Raw genomic sequence first — 10,493 nt, 5'->3', positions numbered from 1 at the left:
TGCTGTAAGCTTTGAATCTATCTATATGCTAGTGCAATATATTTACATTCTTTCGTCATTGTGCTTTCTACCCATAAACATGACCCATTTACATGTCCTTATTCTTAACAATCTCACCCTTTTTTTTTTTTTTTTTTTTTTTTTACTTAGCATGGCTTTTAATGTGTTTGCTTATTAAGACTGGTTTCTCCAGAGTTGAGAGACTATTTGTCAGTTTTTAGTGTTTGTTAGCAGAGTGTGACCCTGAGCAAAGTCTTTCTCTCTCTTTATCACATCTGATCATTCATAATGACAACATCTCCAGGCAACAAGCCATTTCGACCAAAACAATGTCAATTACATTGATTATACTGCACAGATCATTGTGTGGGTCTCACATAATGTATTTTTATTCATTCAGAACTTCAGAAAACATTCTTATAACATGATTTTTATGAAGTGATTTCAATATCCCTGCCAGGGATTTAATCTAGGATCTAAGAGTTGGGAATGCTGTGCAATGCAGCCTGTGGTCAAAACTTCCAAGCGTTTCTAAGAAAGGCAAAGAAAGAGACATAGAAAGGAACCAAAAACATGTAAATATTATAGTGAATATCCTTCCACTGTGGTTAAATCAAACACATGCCGGATACAAGAATTCTGAAAGGGATTTGAGTTCAGTGGTATTTTTATTCTTTAACACCACAGAAGGCTGTTGTGGACAGCGAGGAGAGCCGTCCAAGCCTCAAAGCTCAAGCTCTGTGAGCTACTCATATTCACATAAACTTTCTAACATAGTCTGTGTGCCCTCTGATTTTCAATGCATTTAAATGCTTTTATTATGGCCTAAATGTATAAGTTGCAATCCTATTTTTGTCCAAAAATGTAACAGCTCATAATTAAACCCAGTTATGTGAAAGTATATCCTCATGCCATCCATGCACGTTATATATTCAGAAAAGCCACATTCTCCACATTCAGAAAAACAGGATGCATGACCTGTGCATGGCACTGTGGGTAAAACACGCTTCTTTCCATGATGTAATAGTTACATTAATCAAATTGAGTTCAAAGCAAGCTGGAGATCGCGTTTTACAAAGCAATGTTTCTTCCAAACCTGTCTAACTGTCAGGTTTTTGCCCACGGGGGAGTGTTTTGCAACAACCAAAAAACATTAATTGTTAATAGTTTGGTAACTACTAAAACACAATTATTTTGTTTACTGTCACTAAGCCTGTATAGGGCTTTTACGATACAGTTATTAATTCCTTTCTGTGAACAGTTGTGTTAGATATTATAGCTAAGCACAGGTTCTTACCCCAAGCCTTACGACCATCATTTAACCTTTGACCCCAAAACAGGCCAACTTGTCACATCTTGCTGAAAGTATACTTCAAACAGAAGAAATGTATCCATGGTGCTTATTTGTGCTAAGTTTGTTAAGATATTGAGTGAACCAAGTCAAGAGTCCCCTTGTGAAAAAGAAATACACTTTAGCATACTTTTGAAAAAAAAAGAGTATTTATTATGGAAATAATATACTTTAAAATAATACTTCAGTATGAACTAAAAGTAATCATTTGAGAAACTCAAATTCAGTTGAATGTTAACTTCTTATAAATGAAAATGTACCTTATAGGACTAGTCATTTTTGTAATAATTGTAATTAGAAATGTAACACATATAATTTAAGGTAAAACTTTTCATGTGACATGTATTTAAAAGTGTACTTACACAGAAAAGCACACTTCTTTTTCACAAGGGCACCCACCTCTAAGTTTGTTTTGTTATGTTTTTTTGTTTGATTGCTTAGAAAAGTAATGGCACACATCCCATTAACAAACTGCTGTACATGAGATATCAGTCATGTGTTACATTTTAAAGGGATAGTTCACCCCCAAAAATGAAAATTATGTCATCATTTACTCACCCTCAAGTTGTTTTAAACCTGTATGGGTTTTTCTTCTGTTGAACATTAAAAGAGGATGTGGCTAACCAAACAGTTGCTGGTAGCCATTGACTTCCAAAAAAAAAATCGTTTGGTTAGCTACATTGTTCAAAATATTGCCTTTTATGTTCAATAGAAGAAAGAATTTCATACAGAAGTTTTAAAAAAGGTTTGATAATAATAGTGAATTTTTTCTTAGTCTCAGAGTGAACTCGAGCAGACCCACCGCAGGCAGTACAGCTCAGTTAGGAGATTTAGAGACACTGATGGGTGCGTCTTTACTGCTCTCAGTCCATTAACGGGTCTGTGAGTGCAGGAACCAACATGCTTCAACCAGATGTGCAACAACCCAGTAACCCTGTGTCTTCCTTCTGATATCTGCTATTTGCCACAGTTCCCATCCACTTGAAAACTGAGGTAATGATTTTACTTATGGCTGTTCGGTAACACTTTATTTTAGGGACCAATTCTCACTATTAACTAGTTGGCTATTGCTAGTTGCATATTACTAGCATATTGGGTGTTTATTAGTTCTTATAAAGCACATGTTAATGCCTTATTCTGCATGACCATATTTTTCATCCCTTAATCCCATACCTAAACTTTACAACTACCTTACTAACTATTAATAAGCAGCAAATTAGGAGTTTACTGAGGCAAAAGTCATAGTTAATAATTAGTTAATACTAAGAACTGGTCCCCAATCTTAAGTGTGACCGGCTATTTATTGAATAGAAATTTCAATGATTGTTCTAAATGCTGTCTAGCATACATCAAATTGCATTATTGTTAAGTTTCATCAAATGAAACTCCATCCAGACCAAAATATTTTCCCATTAAAACTGTCAGCAATTTGAACATCCCAGCTTTCATATTTATTTTTAAAGTTAGGAAAATGGAAAACTGTCAGGAATTGGAAAACTATATAGCTGCCTTTTAGGATTGTTCTGATGTGAGGTTGATATGGAGGATATTTGCTACATTAGTTCACTAAATACACTGAAAATGTTATCAGCATTCCATTTGTCAGTTATCATCCATTCCTTTCCTAAAACAAGGCAAACCCTGTTCAATAAGACCACACAAAGACACTTTCACTTGGTTTTGAGATGTTGAAATGACTGCAGACAATAGCAATGGTGGCTTGTAATCAACTGACACTGTCAATCCAGTTTTCCCTCTCAGTTGCTACCAACCTAAATTTGTCACAAGAAGCAGAGGCTGTACATGTGAGTTGCTCATGTCTACTATGTTAGACAGGATGACAGGCAACAATGCCACCTGGATTACTGCTGTGACACAAACACGGCTGATTTTGACAACAGAAGAAGAACATCATCAGCATTTTAGTGAACTGAAGGTTCTGTGAAGATCATCGGAAACTAAATTACATCAGAAGGGCCTTAGTTTATCATTTAGACATATTGACTTCATTAGTGAAATTAGGAAATAAGTATAGAGCATCTGGAGTCTGTCATGTGGTATATGTGCTCTGAAGTAATAACACCAGTCCTGTGACTTTACATGAACTCTTGAGTCTCATACATAGCTGTCAGATTAATTTTTTATTAAGCAAAATTTGATTAAAGAGCAGTTACAAATCAAAAACAGTTCCCTTGCTGGCGTTTGTGTGTGCGTATGTATGTGTGTGTGTGTGTGTTACTTTAACAAGCTAATAACACAAAGAGCAGTTCTGTCTATGCTAATGGACATGGTGTGATTCTGATACAGAACAGACAGAAGTTTTCTGAAAACAGACGCTACCTGGTGTTACATAAGGACAGAGAGTCAAATGCCAAATCTGTGTTTGCTGTTATACAGAAAATGTAAAAAAAAAATAAAAAAAAAATAAAAAAAATCCACCATACAACGAGTTTGGGATAGTTCACCCAAAAATGAAAATTCTGTCACCATATTCATCATGTTGTTCTCCAAACCTGTATGACATTCTCTCTTCAGCGGAATACAAAATAAAAAGGTTCTGCGAAGTTTGTAAGCTGCTTTACTCAAAGCTGGCCTGTTGTAATTGGTTACAACACATAATTTCACTGTATGGAAATTGGCAGCATAATCATTCTTCAAAATATCTTCTTTTGTGTTCCACGGATGAAAGAAAGTCATACAGATTTGAAACAACATGAGGATGACAGAATCTTCGTTTTTGGGTGAATTAACCATCAGACGACTATCAGTTAGTTACTGTAATTACCATGAGTGGAGGAGACGGCCATCTAGAGAGGTATGACAGTGCAAAATGCAGTAAATGCAGTTTTAACTGGTATGAATAATGCTGCTTGGACAAGAGAGGCTTCTGATTTTATATGCTGCAGAAATCTCCCTTTAATGACTGTAGCTTACCTTGTGCATTGGGATAAATGCATCACAAGTACTTTAGTCTCATTGTAACACACATGCTCTGCTCTGACACACATATACAGCAGCCACTGTGCTGCTATCACTGAAACACTATCCAGTCAATACAACCTGTTTTCTATGGCCTTGAGAATTCATTGCAGACCTTTGCATCAGACAACTTTCAAGCCTGGTCTGTTTGCAGAAGAATATGTGAATATTTAATACAATTCAATATCTGAGCGCCAAGGCAGAAAAACAGCTCTGCCCTCAGTTTATTTACCTGAGTCTATCAGGATGAAGGGGTGGTGTGTGATAGCAATTGTTAGTGTGCTTTCTTACACAGAGTGAATGCTAATTCTGAAGTCTTTACATTGACGTTCACAGGTAAGCAAGAAAACTGCAGACTTCAGCACAATGACCTACTTCATTAACAGAACTTGCATCAAAGCACTAGCAAGGCTGATGACATATTGTCTTAGCATCAAGTGAAAAGCAAATTACTGTTGTTTGACAAAGATAAAGTTGGGTCACAATCTATAGGCTATTACAACACTCCTACAACATTACTGTGCATTTAACATTTGGATTTGCTGAGTAATAATAATGAACTACTTATAAGTATAGTTCACCCAAAAATAAAATATTATACCAAACTTATAAAATATTATACGAAGACTTTCGGTATTCTTAAAGATGAAAGATAAAATATATTTTCCTTTTCCACACAATGAAAGTCAGTGGGGGCCAGTGTTGTTTTGGACCCCACTGACTTTCATTAATTGGGTGAAAACAGTTTAACCATTTTTCATAATAGATTTCTGTGTTCTGCAGAAAAAATTAAGTCATACAGTTTTGGAAAGATAAAAGGACAGTAGCATAAATGACGAAAGAATCTTCATTTTTGAGTGAACTATCCCTTTAAAGGCACATCCCAGCTATCATATTTATCCCAGCTACTTTAATTTTTGTTATCCCAGCTTCCATTTGTATGTTATTTGTTGGTCGAAAAGTGTACAAGATGGCTTTGGTGTCGTCTCCTTGCCTCTAATATGCTAAATCAATTTGTCTGTAACGGAGGAAATGGCTGCACCAGGCCCTATTACATTCAGAAACAATGGCTTTATATTGGGCCCTTTTCTATTCTGCCTATCACTACCTTCTAGATGTGAGCAATAAAACCAAAACATGTTTCTAAATGACTTGAAACAACTATTTGAGTTTGGAAAACAGGTTGACATTGGCAGGGATTCTTGAAACAACATTTGGCGGGTTCTTTTGGTTGCAGCTCAAGATATAATAAAGGCAACTCTCTCCTCCCTGAGGAACCCTGGCCAGTCTGAGAACAAATTCAATCCTGAGGTCACTGGTGTAGGGGGATTAATTGGAGTGTGCTCTAGAATCCTATTTAAAAAAAACATTAAAACTGTTTGTAATTTCTATTTTGGGTATGAAAGAATTTCCCTCCGCTGACAGATTATCATGCTGTTCTGTAACTCTCTTTGGCACTGTGCTTGATTGAAGCACTTTTAACTGAAACTTCAAAGGGGGAAGGATGTGCACAAAGAGATTAGTTGAATGCTGTTCAAGGGATAATGAAAAATTGAATATCTCGCCCACCGCAGCCTGTTGCTACGGAATTAGTAATTACTACATCCAACCTCTGAGATAGGTCCTAGAAGGCGGCTTCTCCGTGTTTTGTCTTAAACAGGTGGAAAGTTTGAACATCAAATCCCCCCCCCACAATGATACATGCAAACTAACATTCACTATAGATACATCATATTTGTTGAGCAAACTAATGCAATGAGTGTTATCTTTAAGACGCCTGAAAAATCTATAGCCACTGTAGCAGCACTGACAGGTGTATTATCACAAGACAGGTCTATACTATTCAGTTCCTGCTTTCCGCAGCAGTCTGCTGACCCTCCCCCAGTCCCACTTGAGCTGCAGCCTGGTTGACTGGGATGAGCGATCTGTCAGAGTTATGTCCAGTGTTAATCATCATTCACGTGACCTAACATATTGGATTTCTCACCGTGAGCCCAGATTCCCCAGTGCATGACTTGATGCAGCTCAGGCACTGATGGGATGAGGAGAACTCATTCTCCATAATCCAACGTCCATCTATCAATCTCTAACATCACTAATGGCTCATGGACCTTGAGAGTCTTCGGTTGAATAGTTTGCTGCACACAAGGTGGAGCTCAGCTACAAGAACACTTATTTTCCTCTAAATATTTAAACCGCTATAGACCGTTGGACACACGTTTGCAGCACCGCCGCCACAGGGGACGACCCCTCTGTTGTGTATTCTGCCCAGTCACGCGTGAGGAGAGAGACTGGTATGCTGGAATGCATTCAGATTCAGCTCTTCTGAATAAACGGCTCGATGAATGAGTAAAGCTATGCATAAAGACAATCCAAGGAAGAGTGTATAACAGTCGCTCAATACAGCATAGCATTCAAACCTTTGTTCCACAGTCAGTCCTCGATTTTACAGTTTTATAGTTTTTGCCTTTTGACAAACATATTATATTTTGTTATATATAAGTTTGTCTGGTCACATTCATTAATGTTAGTCAGTTTTGCTTATAATAATTCTCATTTCAACTGACTGATTAACTACCATAGTATGATATATCGTTGCGCAGCACAGGTGGTGGAGAAATAATTTATGAAAATTGTTTGATTTGAGATCTACAAGATGCTGATGTAACAAGCATGGCACTGATGACTACTTTACTTGTTATTTGGCTTTAGGGTTGTGCCAATAGACGATAGTATTATGAAAAAAGTAATGCGTTACTTTACTAGTTACTTGAAAAAAGTAATCTGATTACGTAACTCGCATTACTTGTAATGAGTTACCCCCAACACTGTCGATGACAGTCAAAGATAACGGCTGTGGCTGATGCCTTTGACGATATCAAGATTATTATTAGGCTAGTATTATTATCTAATTAATATTAGGGCTTATTTGTCCCATCATATTTCTTTTTACGTGTTTTACACTATTGCGCGCTATAACCAATCACACATGATTCTGTTCAGATGAGTCATCACTTAAAAAAACACCGGAGTTTTGTTGTTCAGTGCATTTTGCTGTTATATATTCAAATAGAATTAACAATACAGCATGATTTTTTTAGTCCACATGTCATACTAACAGTATTTAAACGCATTGCTGATTGAGCGCAATCTGAATGAATTTCGATTGGGCTGGAAAGGAGTTTGTAGACCTGAAAAAAATAAGCATCTAAACGCTTCAATCAGACTACTTTCTTAATCAGACTGAAAAATACCTTGCGCACATGCGCATATTTACATACATTTCATGGCAAACAAACGTGTATTTGTATCTGTAAATATTCAATTTCCTTCACTGATGAACTGGTCAGTGAAGGAGATCAAGTATTTACAGAATCCACTTTATTTTTAATGAAAGAACAGACTCTGGCATTTTCAACTTGAATATGTAAGGCTTCAAGTGTCATTTTCTTCCAGTTATTATACAAAATCGGTCCACTATGCTCCCAGTGGGCAGTTGATGTTGAAAAGACATCAAATTGGCATCTAAACTGACGTCAAAAAACAGGTCAAATATGCAAATCCAACTGACGTCAAAAACTTGACATGATGTTGATTTGATGTAAATTGAACATTAAACATATTGGCCTTCATATACTGTACATTAAACCAATTTCAGTGTGGGATTAACTTCTTATTTTCACCCAATTACCAACTGCCGTCCAAACTGAATTTAAAATTATGTTACAGCATCTTGATCAAGTCTTGACTAAAATTTGACATCAAAATGATATCAAGGTGCCTGCTGGGCTGCGTTATATGACAATCTAGTATAATCATGAACAGATTGGTTGGCAGCACCAATATTTGAACCATTTACTGCACTTTGTTATTTTTCTAGTAATTTACCTATAGCAGCTAATTATGTTCAAAGAAGATAATGTTCATGTCTCAAATGTTCAAAGAGGATAGGTTTTAGATTATCTTTTTATCTTTCTTGTTGTCTTTATTATCATTGACATAATAAAAAAAAAGAAAAAATAATCTGTTAACAAGCATTTTTTTAAATTTTTATTGGCAAAAAGTTTATGGAAAACAAAATAGTTACGAAGAATTTTCACAACATGTTGAGAAAGGAGACGTCTTAGTATTCGGACATAATCCAAATGACATTACTGCTAATAGGCTAATTTCCTCTTTCCATTTTCTCTACAGAGATATTTTGATGTAGGAGTCTTTGCGTCACATGAAAAGTGAGGTGCCGAAGTGAGTTACGAAGCAAGTCAGATTGGTGAAATGTTCCACTTGAAAACAGGCATCTTGTTCTTCGCAACCGAGACAAAGATGAAAGGGATGTGTTTGACAGGAGATTTGTTCATCTCTGTAAACAGCAGCTCTTTTTGACGTACACTTTTGATTTCATTTTCTTTCAGGGGTCTTAGTGCTGACATTCCCCTGTGATTTTAAATGACAGAGAACTGACTGTCTTAAAGCCACTCAGACGCCCAAAGTCTGAAGTCACAGAAGTGCGCTGATACTGATGAACATTAGTACCAAACCTTCAGTCAAAGACCTCCTGTGTTGTGTGCTCTGGAAAATGAGAGGTTGCACTAAACAGAAAGTCTGAAAACTTAATAACAGAGCCGTGATTGCAGGGAATTTGAGGAAAACAAGCGGTAAATGATAGACTTGTGACGGGTTTACAGCATTTTCCATTTCAATAACACTCTCAAACCTTCCCAGACATTGAAACAACTCACTGAAACGCAGGAAGAGACACCTGGATCTCTTTCCCTCCCATAATGACAAAAGCACAAAATCTCTCAGGATTCCCACACAACAGAAATCACCAAAAGTATGATGGTACTACCATGGTTTGTTGGACACATGTAGGCATTATGAATGACTGATTTTTTATTTATTTATTTGTATAGTTTTTTAACAATATCACCATTTTAATATCTACAAAATCAACATTTTAATTTTAATATACATTTTTATAAAAAGTTGTAATTTATTTATTTATTTATTTTAATTTGTGATGCAGGTACTAATATAGTTTTTTTTTTGTGTATGTTAAAATGATACTTCCACAGTTTGCTGAACAGTGTTATTTTAGTATCACTAATATAAATTATTATTATTATATCACATGTTTACATTTCTATTATTATTTTAAATTTTTAGTTAAATAGTTTAGGTTTTGTAGATTTTCTTTTAGTTTAGTTAATTAATTTTTTAATTTTATTTCAAGCAACTAATTTTATTTATGTATGTATGTATGTATTATTTTATTTGTTGTTGTCATTGTTGTTTTAGTTTTAGTAATTTTAGTTAGTTTAGTTATAATAACTCTGTTACCACGATAGTATAAGAGAATATCTTGAAGTACTTTATATCATATATATATAGTAATCATTCAGTACTATGGTACATATCAAAGTACCATGCTATTACCATCTGATACCATGGTACCATCACAGTACTTTTTTTTTTTGTCCGTATCACATAATCGATCAATATGGGTTTTTCCAGTAACAGATCATATTTTTTTCTTTTAATTCCCCAATACGGAATTTGTTATACACATATACATACTGAAATACATTTTAGACAAAGTTTCTATACATTCCACATTAAATCGGCATACTTATCAAATAAAATCTAAATAAATAAAACACTGCCACAGCAATTTATTATGAGTCAGATCTAAGCCGGGCAATAACAAACTCTTTATAAATTGCAAAATGCAGAATTTCACATCTTTTCCTACCTGTTTTGAATTTATCCACATGTCTAAAGTGCCAGATGGACTTTGCTCTGCTAGTGCGGTGACTGCTGGTAAGGTTAGCCTGGGTTTTCTTCTTGCTGTTGGAGTTCCCCATGGCTTTGATCTCAGACCCCACCAGCTCTAGACTCCCCAAACCCACTGGACTGCCACATATGGACCCTTGCTTCCCCGCTCTCTCTTCCTCCTCCTCCCAGTGTCTGTATATTCCTGTTCCCGCTCAGAGCTCCAGCTGCCGCAGCAGGGACAGAGATGTCCCGCTCTCTGCTGTACGTGTGTGTATGAGAGAGAGACCCTCCCTCCTCGCCTCTGTTGTTCAGGCCACACCGCTCTCAGCGATGATCAGTCACAGCTCACTCCAGCCACTTGGAATGTGAGAAAGGAGGGGTATGTGCT

General features: G+C 36.1%; 1 protein-coding gene across 1 annotated transcript in view; it reads right to left on the bottom strand.

The window, feature by feature from the left end:
- Window positions 1–10,493, bottom strand: part of LOC107724336 (uncharacterized protein KIAA1522 homolog) — a 25,402-nt gene extending 14,909 nt beyond the window's left edge. Inside the window, exon 1 of the mRNA XM_016533217.1 lies at window positions 10,083–10,493. Within this exon, the coding sequence (XP_016388703.1) occupies window positions 10,083–10,194 (112 nt within the window). The 5' untranslated portion in view covers window positions 10,195–10,493. The remainder of the gene's footprint in view (window positions 1–10,082) is intronic.

Source organism: Sinocyclocheilus rhinocerous, unplaced genomic scaffold (genome assembly GCF_001515625.1).
Source record: "Sinocyclocheilus rhinocerous isolate Xijiao unplaced genomic scaffold, SAMN03320098_v1.1 scaffold574, whole genome shotgun sequence".
Lineage (NCBI taxonomy): Eukaryota > Metazoa > Chordata > Actinopteri > Cypriniformes > Cyprinidae > Sinocyclocheilus > Sinocyclocheilus rhinocerous.
This window is presented reverse-complemented; position numbering and strand designations above follow the sequence as displayed.